Source organism: Strigops habroptila, chromosome 10 (assembly GCF_004027225.2).
Source record: "Strigops habroptila isolate Jane chromosome 10, bStrHab1.2.pri, whole genome shotgun sequence".
Taxonomy (NCBI): Eukaryota; Metazoa; Chordata; class Aves; order Psittaciformes; family Psittacidae; genus Strigops; species Strigops habroptila.
In genome coordinates, this window is record NC_046359.1 from 4,102,109 (window position 1) to 4,121,405 (window position 19,297).

The following is a 19,297-nucleotide window of genomic DNA, read 5'->3' on the forward strand; positions in this document are numbered from 1 at the left end:
TTGGTAACTCTACATTGTGATTTTGTTAGGCAGGAGAAGGAGCTGTCTGCCTTCCTGACCTGGTTGGAGGGGTGTGAAGCTACAGCCAGGCCTTCAGAGTGGTATGTTTCTGCTGACAGAGTTAAACTGGAAAGCGAACTGCAGTCACTGCAGGTACGTTTCAACTGAAGGATTGTCCCCATACATTTTCCTGTTTTGTTTCTGTGTCTTTTAAAGGATAGACTTGCCCAACTGTAGTCTAAGTCACTTGATTCTGGGCTTTGGAAATATCCTAGGGAAGTGTTACATTGTCACTGTTGTTATCTATCAAAGACAAGAAAATTACAGGAAAAATGTTATTTGAAAATATGCCAGCTCAAGAAAAGTAATGCCCTGGTATATCCTATTATCTGTAAAGGAAGGACATCAGTCTGCTTGCCAGAGGATCCTTTCTTTGGAGAAATTCCTTTGTTAGAGAAGGTTACTTTCTTTTTATTGTGTGTGGGGAAAATTGCTCAGATGACAAAATGCTCAAAGGTTTTGAATTCACAATGAAACTCCTGAGTTCTGATTCTTTTAAGAAACACAAGACTTTCATCCTATTCTAAAGTATGCCTTCCCTTGGAATTTTTGCCATTTGTTTTTAGATTAATATAAAGCAGTTTTAGCCAAATTTTACATGTTTTGCACCCTTCATGAAGCCAGTGAGTCCATAATTTCAGTTTTAAATACTACTGAAGAGAAGGAAAATTACTTTGGGTTTTTGTTTTCTTGGTTGATTGGGCCAATTTGTGGCATTTCCTTACAATTCTATTACTGCACACAAAATATGTTGCAAAATTTTGTCTTTATTTTAACCATTTTCATCAGATAGTAGAACTGTGTGGAAAGGTTGCACTTGATCCTAAAGGAGGAAAAAAAGCGTCTTTGATGAATCCTTACTGAATTACAGTTACAGATTTAGCTGTTTGAGGGGTGTTCGGTCCTAATATCTGCTTGTTCTAATAAACCTCAATTCCTCCAAGGATTTGATGGCACTAATTCACTTGTCCCAAAGTGGTGTACTGTAAATCCCTACCTGATTTTTTGTAGTTTTTGTTATTTTGCATGATATTATGCCATATTTAATCTAAAGGCTGTACATTTCATTGTTTTCCCAGGATTTGCAGGCAGATATTGAGTCTCATGCTTCAGTCTATGCAAACCTATTGCAGTTAAATGAATCGCTATTCCCAACAGCTTCCAGACATTGTGTGAAAACAATAAAAGAAAAATTTGAAGATCTGGATAAGAGGTGGAAAGCTTTACCACAAACTGTTGATAAAAGGTTTGTGCTTCAGTATGTTTTTTACATGTTAAAGAAGAATAACCAATATTCAGATGAGGATTTTCAATACTGAAATATAGTTTTTACAGAATTACCATTAAGAAAACAAAGGTTTAAGATTCATATTGAACCCTGAGCTCCCAGGAATGGGGTGTGGAAAATCCCACAGATTTATCATGCTGTCTTTTGGACATAATCGCTTGCTATTTTTTGCGATAGAAGATTTATGTTTGAAGGAGTGTGGAGCAGGGAATGAAGCATTTTCTCACAATTTCCTAAGTTACTTCCAAAATCTGCAGTATCTTCTTTTTTTCTTTTTTTTCTTTTTTCCAGTTACATGCTTTATCTTGTGCAAAGCCACAATATTATCTTTTTAAACCCACTTTGAAGTTTTCATTTGCCATAAATACTCAGTTGTTAGACTGCTGGCTCATGTTAAGCTCAGGAAGGCTGCCTGCCTTTTTGAAACTGTATGTTATCATATATTTAGATTCAAATGCTTTGGTGATGAACATACATATTTTACTGTTTGTAAAGGAGCTTAAATAATAGACCCCGGTCAATGGCATAATCTTTGAGGTGCTTTATCAATATGATAGTTTTACAATATAATGATCTTCTACATAGCATTTCATGTTGAAAATCATGTAGAGAAACTTCTAAGGGAAGTGGGAAGGTAAACGACAAGGCTTTTTCTAAGGTCAAGGTTTAGAAGCTTAATTCTATTAGGTGCCAAGTACTCCTCTGGACACACTCCTTCTTTGAACTGTGTTTCTCTGAGCAGACTTGACCCTCACTTACTTCAATGAAAGTTGAACATGCAGTTACTCACCCCCTGCCTAAATTAATGAGGTTCTCATGTTACATGCAGTGTTGCAGATGATAGGGCAAACAGAATTGCTATGTCTGAAGACTGAAGTTTAGCGTCTGTCAATATCATTCTTTTTCCTGGGACTATCCACCCCCCCATGAAGAAAAGCTGAAGAACATACCTTGATTGTTTGGGGCACTTCTAACAGTTGATAGGAATAAAATAGTGGAAACAGGAAAGAGCCAAACTAGTGCTTTTAAGTGTTGTGTTATTCCCCAGTTAAGAAATCAACAGGGCAGTCATCACATTTGTAGCATAAATGAACATTTACTTCATTCCTTCCACCTGGCATTGATCTTAATGGTGTCCAGTCTGCTGTGATTCTGATTATGGGAAGTGATTAATTTACATCAAGTGCTTTCATATTTACATCTGATACCTTATAGGATCAACTTCCTTCAATCTCTTGTTGCTGAGCATGGGCAGTTTGATGAGCTCCTGCTCAGGTTTTCAGACTGGATTAAGCAGTTTCTTGCTGAACTACAAGCCACTTCAGAGATAAGCACAGCTGATCAACAACTAGCTGCATCTCACAATAAGGTAAACTTTTGGATGTAAATATTAAAGACAGAGAAATTGTACAGTGTGTTCAGTTAAATATTCATCTAAAACTAACATGAAGTCATTTATTTGTTTGAAAACAGACATGGTGTTACAGTCACATATTTCTGTTATTTGACCAGTTTAAAGCAAAATTGTTAAAACTGAACTACTCTTACTGAAAAATCCTCAGTAGTACTTGTTCTAAGCTTGTAAGTTTAGTATAAAAATGTTTTCTGAGCTTTTGATTGGAAGAAGAAACCCAGCCCTATTTTTCTATTTTCCTATAGAACCACTCAATGGAAGTCGAAAGTAAGAAACAGCAGTTACAGAGTCTGAAGGAACATGTAGATAAATTGTGTTCTTTCAGCTGCCCAGAGGACCAGCAGACATTGCAGGGAAAGACTGAAGATTGCTTTCAGATCTTTCAGGAAGCAAGTCAAATAACTAGCCAAAGACAAGAGGCTCTGGATCAGCTGCAGGTATTCCTGGAACTCCATAGTGCTGCATCAAGAGTGCTCCACCAGCTGAGGCAGACAGTGGAGAAAACAGGAAATATGGATAAAGCTAAATCTGAATTACTGGAGAAGGAACTCAATGATGTAATTCAAAATCTTAACAAGCTGGAGTCTGTTGCCATCAGTTTGGATGGCTCCCTTACTAAGGCCCAGTATCATCTAAAACACAGCATTTCTGAGCAGAGGACTTCCTGCAGGGCTATGGTGGATAATCTGTGCTTGGAACTAGAGGCAGTTCAAAACCTGCTGGGAACCAAACAGAGTGAGGCAGAAGCTCTTGGAGCTTTGCGAAGATCTTTCATGGAACATAAAGAACAGCTCCTGAAGAGTGTTGATGACATTGAGGAAAAGGCTGACAAGGAGGGCCTGAAGGAGGCAACACTACAAGCCCTCCAGCAAAGGTAAAAACAGTATTCATGCTTGAGATTGGTGCTTCTTCATTTGCTTGCAGTCTCTAGATTTTTTATGATGCATTGGAGGCATGTGTGAGTTTTCTGCCTGGGAAAATTGCTAGGAATTCATGAGTTCCTACATCTATTTCATAAAATTTTGTAAGTAAGTGAGCTGTTTGGATGGAGGGAGAACATGAGCAGAACACTTAGCCAGTGCCGCTAATCTTTTATTTTGAAAGAACAGTTGAGAAAATCTCTGTCTCATAAATTTATTTTGTCCAAATGAAACATTTGGACATTTCTAATAGCTCCAAATAGCTATTAGAAACCCCATATAATATAATTTCTTATACTTTTACAGTATTATAGACTGTACATGTGCTGAAGGAATAGAAAACACTATAATAAAGTATTTATCTAAATATTGGAGTGTATTTCCAAGTCACTGTGTGAGGTGAAGGTATATGTATATCTATATAATTGTAGAGCTGTATACGTAGCGAAAAATTACATTCTGAGTCCAGTTGTAGCAGAAAAAAATCCAGATAACACTTTGTTTTCTGAAGATATTGTAGGAAATATGAGAAAAAGGGAGCTTGGTACATAGTAACTCTAACAGCAACTATTTCATTCTTATTTTGTCCCCCTTTCTCTTTCAAAAAAGTGGAGCTAAGTAAATTTTAAACCTGCCTTTTAACTTGCAGATTAAGGATCTTTAACCAGTTAGATGAAGAATTGAATTCTCACCAGCACGAACTCCAGTGGCTCATGGACAAAGCAAAACAAATAGCCCAAAAAGATATTACACTTGCTTCTGAGATTGACAAAGAGATAAATCGCTTAGAATCTCTGTGGGAGGATACCAAGAAAGTTATACATGAAAAGTAAGTAGATCTTAGACTTAAGGTGACAAATCAGAGAGTTCTTTTAGTGGGGGAAAGAGACCCAGTTATTTGCATTTAATATGTTCTTGTCATATTAATGCCAATAAAACCCAGAGCTTCTATGTTAAATACTGAGTAGAAGATAAAACACAGTATAAACCAGGATATTTGTGATTATACTATTAATAAAGCCACAGATAGGTCCTCAGGACAGTGCTTAGAGATAAACTGGGCTTTTAGTTGCATGTTATTATTTACTCTCCTAAAAGATAAAGTATGTATCCATTGAGATACATACTCTCCTTCTAGCATGTATTTTCCTTCTCTGTTGAATACGTGTTTCTGACAACCCTATATTCAGTGGTCCTAAATCATTCTTAGATTTAAGTCTGTCTGTCTGCCCAAGGGACCATGCTTATAACAATCATCAATGTATAATCAGTGATATGACAGTTTTGTATATCAATCAAAGTTGATAAAGAACTAAAGAAACTAAAGAAAGTTTTATCTTACCCTTTTCTTTGTCTTAGCTCCCTCTTCGTCATCTTTAAAGAAAATTTCAAATGTTCTTTTTTAAATTTGCATGGTAAAATTGAGTGCTGGATTCATTCAGCACTACATCATCCTCAATGTATATAAATTTTGCCTAAGTTTTTGCTTGGGCTTCTATTTACAAAAACAAACAAACAAACAAAAAAAAAAATACTACATGTTACAGGAACAAGTTAAAAAAATGAGCTGCAGGTGCCAGCATCATTACAGTATGGTTTCCAGTCAGTAAGATGCTAAACTTAGGAAGTGAGAAGCTTGAACTCCAGTATCAGTCTCTCTTTTGCTCAAGTCTGTTGCTTTGATATCTGATATATATGTGATGGCTATCTATGTACTGGCTCTTTAATGAAGTGTTTTGTAATGTATGGACCCACAGTGATTTGTAAAACCTAAATATTAATATTTTCTTAGCTGCCTAAAACATGTTTAGCACTGAATCCTCATTTTCCCATGCTGAATCTCTACATTATATTCTCTTTCCTTCAGAAACATGACAGTAAATGATTCTAACACAGCCTTTTTGCATTACAGAAAGGAAGAGTCCTGCATTCTTATTGATCTGATGAAGGAATATCAGAGCTTGAAGTCAACAATAATGAAAGTCATAGACAGTGCTGACAGTGCTTCTGTGATCAAATCCATTTGGAAGGACCGTGAAGACATCAAGCGAACTTTATCAAAGGTAATTACATTTGAGGAATTTAAAGGATTTAGATGGGGTTTTTAATATTTAAAGGTGCCCTTGAGCTGTGTTTTAGGTTCCTTGAATCTACTGTCAAATCTTGTCATACTGACATTCAGGGTTTAAACAGTACAGATTCTGATGAGGAAAAACTACAGTCCTTTTTAAGCATTTGGCGAGATCCATTAATGTGTTTTTTGATGGTTGCTATTTACAGTTTTAACACCTAGAAATGCAAAATGTTAATTTATGTGGAAAGCATAAGTTATCTGCTCTTCATATAAAATATACTGAGAATATATTCCTATCATAGTATAAGAGGATATTTCCAGTCAACATACTTTAATGTTTTTTTCATATCGGGTAATTTTCTTAATAGAATAAAGTCAACAAAAGAAGTGTTATGTCTGTGTCTTTCTCCAAGATGACTTATTCCATGGGGTACAATGTTGATACTGGCCATTGAGCCATTGAGATAAGGAATTTGGATCCTTGCACTTCATTAATTTCACTGGTATTTCTAAAATTCTAACTTCTGCTATCCATCAGCCTGTCAGGAAAATCAGTTCTGAGTTATATTCTTTCTTTTCATTCGGAGGGTAATTTTATTTGGAAGCCTACTAAACTCTTCATTAAAAGTTCTTCAGAGAGATCTGTATAAACCTCATTCTAAACTGTGTTTATTTATGGTATTTTTTTAACAGACATTTTAACTAGAACTGAAAGCCAGATCAGAGCTCAACAGTCTAACAAAGAAATGCATGTAACTTCCATATGATTCCTTTCCTTAATGTGAGCCTTGGAGAGTGGAGAATTCTCTGCTACGATACTGGCCACATCTAGGCCCGAAGGAGTTGGAGCATAATAAATAATTTGCACAACTTCTACCATAACAAAGCAGGCATGGCCACATGACCTTACTGCATCCAGATTAGTAGTTTACCTCTAATGCTGATCACTAATACTTCTTAAAGAAAAAATTATGAGGTGCTTACTGTGATCTTTTCTCAGTGTGTTGTTGCATCTTCAGTGACAGTGTTTTAAAGATTTCTCTGCACCTAGGATTGCAGGCTTTGTAGCTCTGAAGATACTGCCTAATTTCTTTCTGAACATATCTGTCCAGAAAGATTTTTGTTTTGAAAAAAAAAAAAAAAAAAAAAATCGTTTTCCAGACTATCTAGGAGTGGGGGTTGGAACTAGATGATCTTAAGGTCCTTTCCAACCCTTACTATTCTATGATTCTATGACAGGTTTTACAATTTTAAATTTTGTTTGCAACACCCTCTGTTTACCCTGCTATAATTCCAGAACTGCTTTTAGATACTAGTTAGTCAATGATGGGTTCTTATTATTCAATTTAAGACATGTAGAGTCTGAAGAATAGAAATAATAATAATAATACTTTTTTAAAAAATGTCCTATGTCCTGAAGATAACTGGTTACCAAGTGGCAAAAATTCAGAATTTATTATTCCCACTTGTTTGCTTTATTTATTTATAAAAATCATACTGTTTGATTATGCTCATGAGAAAACCATGTCAGTTGCTCTGCTTTTTGTGGCATAGTGAAATATGAGATGGTATGCTGAATGAGAATTATCAAATGCATAACATATACAACAGGGCTGGGGATGGGTGCCTGGAGAACTGGATTTTTCTTTCTTTCTTCAAGGCTTAATTAAACAAGCAAATATTTATGTTCACAGCATGAAGCTGCCAAGAATGATCTGAGTGATAAACAAAAAGAGCTGGATACTTTCACCAATAAAGGAAAACATTTGTTAGCAGAATTGAAAAGAGTACATAGCTGCGACTCCACTGCGGTAAAAACAGACATGAACTGTATGGTGGACAAATGGCTAGATGTAAGAGTCTGGTATTTATACAATGAATACAGTTTTTAAGTTGGGCTAAGGTTACAGTATTAGTATTTTCTTAGGATCTTAGAGTACAGTTGTTTACTTTGAAGTATTTATCTCAAAAGGTTAATCATAAGGATTTGGCATCCATTGTACATCCAAGTTGTGACATCAATTTGACAGATTTAAAACAAAGTCTTATAATAATGTATGAATATTGCTAGTATAAACTTGCTCAGTGCACCCTTCTGTGTATAAATTTGGATTGGATTCTCACCAAATATTACTTTACTTTACTAAAGTATTTACAAAGTATTACTTTACTAAAGTAAATTGAACTAAAATTAGGCAGTAAACTGTATTAAGCTACACTGTAAAAGATGTATGTTGAGAAAGACATTATAGCAGAGAAACGTAATACAAAAACTAATATTTTATATTTTCATATTTATTAGCAAATTCCTACATTACATAAGAAAGATAAATCTAGCTGTTTTTAAAGATGAAGTTTATTTGAACATAAAACTCTTTCCCAGTAAAAAATACACAAATTTTTAGAAACATTCACATACAATTTTTGTTAATTTTATGATCTGGGTAACTAAATTGAAATTAGAATTCAGAACTTAGACCTAATTCTAAGAAAATTATTTTGCCTAGACGTACTAATAATTTTTTATGCACTTGTCTTACAACTGGCTGCAAAATAAAGAAATCTAAAATTAATTTATGAATGGTATTGATACATCTCCCCTGAAAGGTGTCTGAAAGAATTGAAGACAACATTGACCGTCTGACTGTAAGCGTGTCTCTATGGGATGACATCCTCAAAACTGGAGATGAAATGGATGTATGGTGCAATAAGTCCGTTTCTCAGCTGAATGAAGGCATCAGCAACCTAAGTAACAGTCAGAGAATGGAGGTCCTCCTGAAAGACTTCCAGGTGCTTACCCATAAATCAGTGATAAAAATGTTCTAGACCAAAATCTCAAGTGGTATCAGGCACATAGATAAGGCTGTGTTGTTGTAGACCACCATATCCCCTGTTCAAGCAGTGTTACCACTAACCCAGTGAGTAACTGACAGCATTCCAGTCCTCTTTTTGAAACCATTTGCTTCTGACAGGAACAAGAACAGCACATTTCTTACTAAATCTAAGCTCCACAGTTATTTTGGCTCTAGCAGTACGTGATACTGTGTTCTTACAAGCACAAAAATTTCAAAAAACATGGCATTGGACTGAATTGTTCCAGGAGAAACTGATGAAAATTTTAGACAACTTCAGCTGAAGTTAAGCAAAAAATCAGTAATTTCTGAAATCTGCTGTCCAATCTTTTAATTGGAGTGATCTAGCTGAATTTTTTAGAAAAGCAAGTTTGGGTAATAGGATAAAAACACCAATTACTTGCCTAATACTTAAGAACTACAGTTATATAAATTATTATTTTCTCTCTCACTTTGCTATTAGTTTTTTTTTAACTTATTAAAAATAAATTATTAAAACTTACTAAAAATAATTATTAAAAATAATGCATTATTTTTAATAATAAATTGAATATTTCTTTATAACTGTGATCTATATGACCATAATAACTACAAGGTTCAGATATGTCAGTGCATATAAAACAGAATTTTTTACTTCCCTTTTGAGGTTAAAATTTGTTTTTGTGTTTCATTTTTTTCTGAGAGCTCACTTCCTTGTAATAAAAACCAGAGAGCACATGTATTATGTGCTGCATGCTATTAAGTGGAACCTAACAACCACAGTAGATTTTTCCAGTCAAGTAAACAATTACATTCCCATTTTTATTCAGCTGGTTTTAAGGAACAAAAGCTGTTAGTGCACTTTGAATGTTAAAAATGTGTGTGGTTATTTTAATGGAGGGAAAAAAAATCTCTGAACTATGTCTAATAAAGGAAAAGAGATGGTAGATTTTTAGGGAAGAAAACTAGTACAACAACAGTGTTGCTAAACTTCTTTTTACATTTTCTTTCATTTTTGCAATTGATGGAGCATCCTTCTGAAGGTCTAAAACCTTCTTGTAGTTTGGCATGCAACTTTGACCACATCTCTTTTACAGTCTGAAATCAAGGAGAAAGAGCTGAAGTTGGAGCAGCTTAGTTCCAAAATTTCAGATCTCAAAGAACTGATCCATAGTCAAGAGCCTCCTGCAGATCTCCAGGTAAAATAAAGATGCTGGTAATCACAGACTGTGCTCAAATAACTAAGAAATTCCTCCTGAAATTTCTCTCTCTCCTGTACTTTCAAGATGACAGATGATAATACATTATTTATATGTATCAAAACTATTCTTTCTTCATATTTCTTTAGTTAACATTTTTTTCTGAAAAAATGTATGCTTTTTATGGAGCTAGTTGCATTTAGGTCATGTTCTGTATATATGGCAAATTATATGGCAACTGCTTAATTTTTCATTAGTGGATAATAACTTCAACAGTTTGCAGTCTGGATTTTTATGAGTTAGTATCCTTTCTTTGGGTTACGACATATCTAAAACTTAATCCTGAATGGTTGATGTTTTATTTATGTAAGTATCTTTAAGTATAGATGTAAAGAGAGCAAAATGATTGTTGTGTGTCACTTTCCTATCTATCTTCTATTTTTTCAATAAACATTCACCATAATAAATGCTTTATTTAAATGCTTTAATACCTAACATTTTGCTTTTAGTTTATGGAATCAGATTTGAGGCAGAAGTTGGAACATGCCAAAGAAATGTCAGAGACAGCAAAAGAGACTCTGAAAGATTTTAGTACTCAGAAGATGCAGTTACAGAAGTTTATTGATCAGATGACAGACTGGTTAACAGAAGTGGAAGAGATACTGTTATGCTGTGCACGTAACCTGGATCCTGAAGCTCTAAATAAAGTGAAGGTAGGTGCTGAAGAAAATGAATATGCTTTTTCTTATGCAGTGATCTTTGGTTTTTAGCAGTGTTTTGCTAAACATTATACATAATTTTCATTTAATAATATATATCCTGCACAGCTGCTAAAATCTTAGCCAATAGTGCAGTGATACTCTTGAATAAGTTCTACCAATGAACTAAAGTTCTGATCTATTTGTTAATCTGATTTTTTTCTGATTTGATACAGAACTTTTCAAACATTATAATGAATATTATAGTCTTTGTTGTGACAAGAACTGGTTTTATTACATTGAACTCTTCAGTCATTACTTCAGCACGTTTACAAGTCCAGTTACTCCTTTGCAATACAGGTTCTAAATGTGTAACTTCTCATACTAGAAGACCTCAGACTGACCTCAATTTTAACACAAACTTCTGCCTCAGAAGTCTTCCTTAGTCCTTAGCACTTCTCTTGTCTACATCCTAGAGCTCTCTTGATTGCATACAATTATGCTCATCATAACATGACAAAATACATGGATATTTTTTCAGTGTGAGCACATGTTAATGACCAGCTACTGGCCAATTTAGTTTTCAAACAAATGTTCCTCTCCAGTCAGATGAAAACTCCCTTTCACTCAGAAATCCCACCAAATGCCAGTGTCCTACTGCATCTCACATGTACATTCAGACTTAGCTTAAAATAACTATTGCTCTTCAATATGCCTTGAAATTTGTTTATTAATAGAGTAGTAAACCATGAGAAACAGGACTTCTGTCATTTCTGTGACAGCTCTTCAGTTTCAAGAATTCATCTCACTTGAAAAATTTAGGAAATGTGCACCAGTAGTTCTTCCCTTCTTTGTGTCTAGGACTTGCAATAGACCATAGGAGGAAAGACCATATGGGAAGAGTAGGAATGCTTGAGGAAAAGAGGGGGCTCTTCTCTTTCTTTACAAACATCATATTTGTGTTTTAACTTTATTTTCAGGAAACACAAAAAAACCTTCAGCTTCAGCAGAGCCACATTGACTCGACCCGTGAGAACCTCAACAGTCTGTGTCGCAAATACCATTCTGTAGAGCTGGAAACTCTTGGTGGCACTGTCACTTCATTAATAAAGAAGTATGAAGCCGTGAATCTGCTCTGTTGCAGAACACAGGCCAGCATGCAAGAGTCCTTGGAAAAACATTTCCTCGGTGAGTCTTCAGTCTTGTTAATATGAACCGTTAGCCTACAGCCATGAATCATTCTGGAATCTGCCAGAGTTTCCAGTGATGTCACTGCAATTGCAACTTTATTTTTGTATGGAGCCTGTCAAAAGTCCTGTTACCAAATATTTATTTGGTAACTGCTATGAAACAAAGCATTTTACAAAACCAGAATTCAACTTTAACCATGTAATATGCATGAAAAGTAAGCTCAGTTCCACCTCTCTTCACTCTTAGTATGTACCTCTATTGCACAGATACACTGTGTATTTGACATAAAGAGATTTATGTAACCAAATGGAGATGCTTATAGTTTAAATGTCCCCAGTTGGAGTATTTCTTGGGATCCCTGGATAGTCTGTGGAGAGAAGTAGGCAATTTTGAATCTTCTATATTAAGATATTAATCCAGATGCTATCTATACATTAAATTGGGGCATATGTAATAGACTGAAAATGCCTGTATTTTCACATTGACTATAAAGGGAAGCTAGTGTGACTGTTCAAATTTGGATGTTTACAGTGGAAACATCTAACTTTTTGTGAAACGAATCCCGCTCCCCAAGGTCATTAAAGGCAATGAGGCTCATCCTTTTAACTTTCACACGCTGTTCCTGAAGAATAAAAGAACTGTAGAAGACAGCAGTATAATATTGTGGATAATGCTGCTTCTTAAAAAAATATTCTGTTCTTTATACTTTTTTATTAAATAAGATTCAATGCAAGAATTCCAGGAATGGTTTTCTGGTGTGAAGGCTGCAGTAAAAGAATCATCTGATAGGTCTGGAGACAGCAAAGCCATAGAGGCAAAGCTACATGACTTGCAGGTATAGTGAACAAATTAAAAAATATTAATTAGCAATTTAACTGTGTTTGTTCAATTATATCTTAAAATAATTGGTAGATAATATAACATTTATTGGTTTTGTTTCCAAAACAATAATGTAAGAATGGTTTGAGACAGCAATATGTACTGTAGAGGGAATACAGTGGAAACTGTGTTCAATGTTCTGAGAGATCAGAATTTGATTTCTGGAAGATTTCAGTGTAACTAAACTATTCCTGTTTCTCTTTTTCAATCTTTTTTTCCCTTTTTTTTGCCTTCTTTCTCTTCTTTTCCTATTTTTTCTTATACTATTGCTTATTCAGTCTTACAGATTATTGCTGTCATGTCAAAGCTTATCTATGCAGGTTTTTGAGACGTCAGAATGTAAATAGCAAACACCTACTGCAAACAATCCTAATTCTTGAAATGTGTAACATCTTCAGGACATGAGTAAACTATCCAGACAAAGACAGGACTACCTTGGGACCAGATAGGAAAATTGAGCTTTGTGAATTGTAGCACCAGTTAATTTTTTAGTTGAACTATCTGCTTAGAATTTTTTCCATAGCTAGACATGTCTCATCTTCTTGGGGAAAACTGACCACTTCTAATAGAAATATTACTTATCTTTAGTTATTAAATCTAGTTGTGCACGTTTAAATTATATTCTTTTATTATACAGAGTGTGCTGGATTCTGTTAGTGAGGGACAGAACAAGTTAGATGCTGCCTGCAAGGAAGGAGAAAGTTTGTCTGCTTGCTTACCCAAACCAGTTGTGAGCCATATTCAGGAGCAAATAGCAAAGTCTAACCAGAACTTCCAGGAATTCCTCAACCAGTGTCTGAATGATAAGAAGTCCCTGGAAGCTTGTGCTTCACACCTGGAAAGGTGAGTAATATCAGCAGTCACAGGTGGACTGCAGGAAATTGTCTGGCTACAGAAATACAGGGAACAATTTGAAATTATTTCCAGTTACCCTGGTCTTGTTTGCTTTTTCCTTTGCAAATATTTAAGAGACAATAAAGTTCTCTGATAAAAACATGGCAACCCTTGGAGATCTTGCTCCGAGGGTGTTAATTTGATTAAATAATGGCAGGTCAGGATCATCTCTGCAGATCTGCATAGCTCATGCAATTCCAAAGCAGCAGTTGGATTCTCAGTAATTTAAATGCAGCTGCCTGGAAGGAAAAGGTGTGATGAATTTTCAAGTTCTAACCTGGGTTTTGAACATAGTATGCTTTTTACACGGCTTGTGTCTGTTCTGTCCCATTCCACATAGACGTATTTCCTAAGGAGCTAAAAAGAAAACTCTGTTAAATTATTACCTGGGACTGGAATTGTGGGAGTTTGAAGATTTTTAGGTATAATTAGATTCAAAACTGTTGCTCATTGAAAGCAAAGTTAGTGTAGCAGTAATGGGTAAAACAGCAAGATGAGATGGTGTGCCTTCATGTAAGAAAAACATTTTAAAACTTAGGGCCAGAACTTGTTTTGCTGAGTTCCGAGTGCTTGAGATTCCAGTTACGTTCTGTTGGAGAAATCGAAAGCACAACATTTAAGGTGTTGTAAGTGTCAATACTGATGAAAAGCCCACTTTTACCCATTTTTTAAACTTAGACTAAATCATTATAAGGATTTGGAAAAAGATTTCTTTTGGTTTGCCTTTACTGAACCTAATAATAAATAAAAGCACTATCACTTTAAATTTTGGAGGCTTCTGTTCTCACTGTAGTTCCCATGATTTTGCTGAACATTTTTAGAGAGTGGCTGAATATTTTTAGATTAGTAGTCACTGTGGAATTATGTTTTGTGTACAACTCTTATTCTTGAAGCACAAAATTGATACCTAGCTTTATTTTCCTGGTCTTGTGGATATTGAAAGAACTTAGTCAACTTCTACTAACTTCACTCCACCTGAGAAAAAATTTTAAGGGAGTATCTATCTGTTCCATAGCTTTGAAGATCAGCACAAGAAACTTGGCTTGTGGATACGTGACATGGAAGAAAGAATAAGCACAGAAGCATTAGGAGAGAACAAACAGCTTATTCCTGAGAAGAAAAAGGAGGTGCACAAAGTTGAAAAGTTCCTGGAAGAGTTACTGAATTCAAGGTAGTATGAAATACATTTCCTAAAATATTCTCACTTTTTCCCCTGTTAAAGCAACAGTGAATCTAAACTGTTGGGGTACAGCATGTTTGTGATAGATAAAGTGTTGCAACATGCTCCATGAAAAGAGGCTGAATCCAGATACTTCCAATTTTAAGGAAACTGGAATTTGTAGCCAACTCCAAAATTCAATGTTGATACATTTCTCATTAAGAAAAGCTTATCTCGATGCATGGATAAATGGAAACTGAAAAACATAATTAAAAAAAATAAATCTTAAAAATATTGATTGTAAAATCAGTAGTAAAAATGGCACTTATCATTATATCAGTTTTTTTTTTTTTTCTGTCCTGCAACACTCAGATTCAACCAGGTTAGCACAAACCCCTTTCACATATAACTAACTTCATAAAAAAGCTCAAATAACATCCACATTGGCTGTGAAATCTTCCCAGAACTCAGACTTAGCCAACAGATGATGAAGTAATTGCCTTTTTTAGTGCATAGTGGTTTTCAAATTCTTTTTTTTATTATTAGGTTGCTGAAGACAGAACATAAATAGTAGTCAGTTGTTCAAGCCACACAGCATGTTAAAAAGAAACACCCAGTCACTACCTATCCCCTGGAGACTGATGCCAGACATTTTGGTCTGATGGAAATTCCCTGTAATCACAGGGTATCAGGAAGACTGATCCAGTACATGGAAATTAATTGAGTCTGTATAAACCCAGAATTTTAATCCTTTTTACCGATCCTTGTACTAAACCCTAGAGTCAGTGTCTAATCCTGGACAAATGGCCTGACTTTTCCATTATGCCTTCCTACCTGACAAAGACTATGGAGTTCTCAGAAGCTTTGGCAGGTACAAAAAGGTAGCAGTTCATATAGAATTGGAAAGTCTGACAGCTGAAAAGAAAATTAGGTTAGCTTTTAATTTAAATGTGCAACACAAAGATTTCAGTGTGACCATTTTGAGTGCCAAAATCTGCAAGAAATGGCACTGTACATAAGTAGAGATATTAATCATCGTACACTGCTTATATTTCCTTTCAGTCTCTCCCAGCTGATTTTTCTGCTAACTATGAACTCATAGGTGATTGTGTCAGCAACATTCACAACTTCTGATAGTTGCTATAGCAATATCATATGGTTTCTGAAACTGATTTTGAGTTTCTTTATTTTCTTTCAGGGAATCTTTTGATAAGCTGTCCCAAATGGCACAGACTTTAAATGAAGAAGGCCATGGTGAAGGGAGGGAAGTGCGCCTGGCTTCTCAGCATCTCACCAATTATCAAAACATGGTCAAAACTGTCAAGAAGAAGCTACAAACATGTCAGCTTGCACTTCAAGAGCATCTCACTCTAGAGGAGGCATTGCAGAGTATGTGGTTATGGTTGAAAGAGATTCAAGATAAACTGGCATCATCAGAGAGCACTCTTGGTAGCAAAGACACACTAGAGAGACGGCTGACACAAATTCAGGTAATGAAGGATACAAGAGATTAATCATCAAGGTTAATATTGGGTGTGGGGGGTGTGGGTCACATTAGTGGAAAAGGAATGCTTTTGTATTTTATTCTTACTACGGTTATGAAGGAGAGGATCAGAATTTAAGGTGATCTTGACAAATTGGGAGGTGCAGGATGAAAAACAGGATGAAGTTTAATATAGGCAGATGCCAGGTATTGCATTAATAGAGAACAATGAACTATGAAAATGTGTATTCAGATCCAAAAAAGCTTCCTCATGGAGGGGAAGCCTTGGAGTAATTGACAGAGAGAGGCTGTAACATATCTGTCACAGGTGGTCTTCAACAACAGGTTAGATAAACATTCTAATAGGAAGTTTATCAGTGTAGGAGATCCTTCCATGGGCTTTCTTGAGATTTCTTCTAGCTATGTGGTGCTGTCCTTCTGTGCAGTGCCTAGCCTACTCGTTAGATACTGCAATGTGAGCAATCTCTTAGGATGACCAATGCAGTGAAAAGCCTGTATACCTGTGAGAAAAACTGCTGGATCACTTGCACATAGCAAGGGACGGGCACTTAAAGGAAAAGGTGCCTAGGAATTCATATTGGGTATGGCTGTCAAGGATAAATAAGCTCAGAGAAGATGGCGTCCACCTTTGCAAGAATAACAGCTTTCACTTCTCACTTAAATTTGATATTTTGACTTATTTTGCCTCACAGGAGATCCTCTTACTCAAAGGTGATGGTGAAGTTAAGCTGAACATGGCCATTGGCAAAGGAGAACAAGCTCTTAAAAGCAGCAGTGAGGAAGGACAAAAGGTGATACAAACTGAGCTACAGACGCTGAAGGATGTATGGAATGACATCATCAGCACCTCAGTGAACTGGCAGAGGTAAAACTCCCTGGAAAACACAGATCAAACCGTACCATCTTTGCATACAAAGAGTGGTACCTTACGGCACATAGGAGTCCATTCATTCATTACTAGTATGTGAGGGGAAAGTTGCATTCTCAGAGAGAATCAAAATTGCCTGAAAAAATACATACTTCTATAAAAAAGATGAGTTGATCCTATCAAATGAATCAAATTTCATATGGATGGTACTTGGTGGTAATTTTAAAATAGAAATCGTAGAAATTCATGCAGAGAAAAACCTAGAAAGGCCTTTCTGGCTTATTGAACATGTACTTGGGCAGGACCAAGAACATGTGACAGATATTTATCTACCTCTTCCTTACAAAACTCTAGGAAGGTTTCTCAATTCTGTCTTTCATTATAGTTTTTTAATTAAAAATAAAAAATAAAAATCCTAATATCTACTCCAAGTAATCTTTCTTGCATATTAAGCTGATTTCATCTTCTCTTTAGATTAGGTTAGACCATTATGTTTTGAATAAAATCCTCACAAACTCATGTCTATCATTAAGTGCAGTGGAATGATAATTACATTCCTCAATGCAAATATACAAGAAATATGGTAATCTGCTAGGAGAAGAGAATATTTTTTATAAATTGTAAATGGGACTATATACAATTGATTTGTCCTTCCAGAACTCACCAGAATATCTCTTAGTTGTCAATAACTTGATAGGCTGCTGTAAATTTTATTACTCCAATCATAAAGAACTACAGCAATGCTCTGTAGTTTACTTTGCTGAACAGACACTGAAATGTCCTTTTCATTAGTCCGAGATGGACATATTGCTCATGTAACCTGTAACAGGGAAACAGTTGTATACAGCTGTATGGAGTAGCCCCCCAAGCCTCAGGAATTATAGAATAATTTGGATGTAAATTGACAGAGAAAACTAAAGCAAGATGGAGGAAAAAGCATATTCTAAACATATTATACATGGCTAGAGACAGTGTAACATTAAGCTATAAGAAGGGTCTTTTTTTTTTTTCTCCAGACTAATCAGAAGTTCTTATCTGTACTGTATATGTTTCTTTTAATGTAAGCTGCCTAGATTCTGTCATTAGCCAGTGGAATGAATATCTGGAAAGGAAAAACCAGCTGGAGCAGTGGTTAGAGAAATTGGATCACAAAGTGGAACAGCCTTTAGAACCACAGATTGGTCTGAAGGAGAAGTTTGCTCAGCTGGACCACTTCCAGGCTATTGTTTCTGAGATAGAGAATCACTCTAGTGATTTACAGCAACTCATCGAAAAGGCTGTGGAACTGTATGAAAAAACAGAGGATGAGTCTTTTGGAGAAGCAGCTCAAGAAGAACTCAAAACACAGTTTAATGACATCACAACTGTAGCCAAGGTAAGATAATGGCAAAGATCTCCATTTCAAGTAAGTAAAATGTTTAGACATCTGTATATATAGCTAAAGTTTTTATTTTTATAATTTTTTAGTAACTAAAGGATTGACTGTGTTTGAATAATCTTGCCTTTTGTTCTGGTTCAGTCTAACAAAAAGTTGGAAACAGCTTATTACAATTGGAATTGCTTTGGAATGCAAAAAAGGTATTGGGAATTGAAATCTGTATGGTTCTGATTTTTGAAAAGTGAAGGGCATATATTTTATTCCTAGTTTCATATATACAACAGTATTTCTGACATCTTTCCAGATTTATTTTTATCTACTTACTTATCATTCATTCCTAGTAGTTTTTTTTTTCTTTTTTTTTTTAACCTCGAAAGGAAAGAATAGAAGGGAAATGCTTCCCAGAGCAGAAAACATATTGTCAGAAAGATAAATCCTACTGTCAGAGAGATATATGCTCATAGTTTGTGATGTTTCAAGCCACTAAGCACTGCATATGCTACGCACGTACTCTGGTTGGTTTCTAAGGAAGAGATACATGAGGTCACTGAGATCTTCTGCTAACCAGATCATGACAGTGACGGAAGCTCAGAGGTACAATCTCCACCTTTTCAGCTAATAGGAGAGTTTGCACCTGGAAAAGACCCCATGATAAAAGGCTAACCTGAGACTGAAGTAGGTACTATAATCTCTTGGAAGTGTGATTCATGTTTCCATGTATTGGGAATAGTGCTGATGGCCTGTAGGTAGTTCATCCGTAGTATATATAAAAAAAAGTACCAAAGTAAAAATTAGTGGCAGATCTGAAAAATTACCTGTTGGGAAAAATGTTAAATCTAGGGCATATGAATTCTGTAATTACCATCTATTCAAACACCCTTTTCTTTTCATGATGAACTTTTGCTCTCTCTTTTTTTTTTTTTTACTGGAAATAGTAAGC

At 35.4% G+C, this 19,297-nt stretch overlaps 1 protein-coding gene across 14 annotated transcripts in view; it reads left to right on the top strand.

Moving 5' to 3' along the window:
* SYNE1 (spectrin repeat containing nuclear envelope protein 1) overlaps window positions 1-19,297 on the top strand; it is a 296,964-nt gene that overhangs the window by 117,665 nt on the left and 160,002 nt on the right. For all 14 annotated transcript variants that reach the window (XM_030498895.1, XM_030498904.1, XM_030498900.1 and 11 more), the window contains 17 exons: window positions 30-153; window positions 1,140-1,306; window positions 2,564-2,717; window positions 3,008-3,636; window positions 4,332-4,511; window positions 5,595-5,745; window positions 7,451-7,609; window positions 8,364-8,546; window positions 9,685-9,786; window positions 10,296-10,499; window positions 11,465-11,672; window positions 12,398-12,510; window positions 13,192-13,397; window positions 14,464-14,619; window positions 15,806-16,097; window positions 16,804-16,976; window positions 18,045-18,354. In XM_030498895.1, coding sequence (XP_030354755.1) covers window positions 30-153; window positions 1,140-1,306; window positions 2,564-2,717; window positions 3,008-3,636; window positions 4,332-4,511; window positions 5,595-5,745; window positions 7,451-7,609; window positions 8,364-8,546; window positions 9,685-9,786; window positions 10,296-10,499; window positions 11,465-11,672; window positions 12,398-12,510; window positions 13,192-13,397; window positions 14,464-14,619; window positions 15,806-16,097; window positions 16,804-16,976; window positions 18,045-18,354 — 3,511 coding nt within the window. The remainder of the gene's footprint in view (window positions 1-29; window positions 154-1,139; window positions 1,307-2,563; window positions 2,718-3,007; window positions 3,637-4,331; window positions 4,512-5,594; window positions 5,746-7,450; window positions 7,610-8,363; window positions 8,547-9,684; window positions 9,787-10,295; window positions 10,500-11,464; window positions 11,673-12,397; window positions 12,511-13,191; window positions 13,398-14,463; window positions 14,620-15,805; window positions 16,098-16,803; window positions 16,977-18,044; window positions 18,355-19,297) is intronic.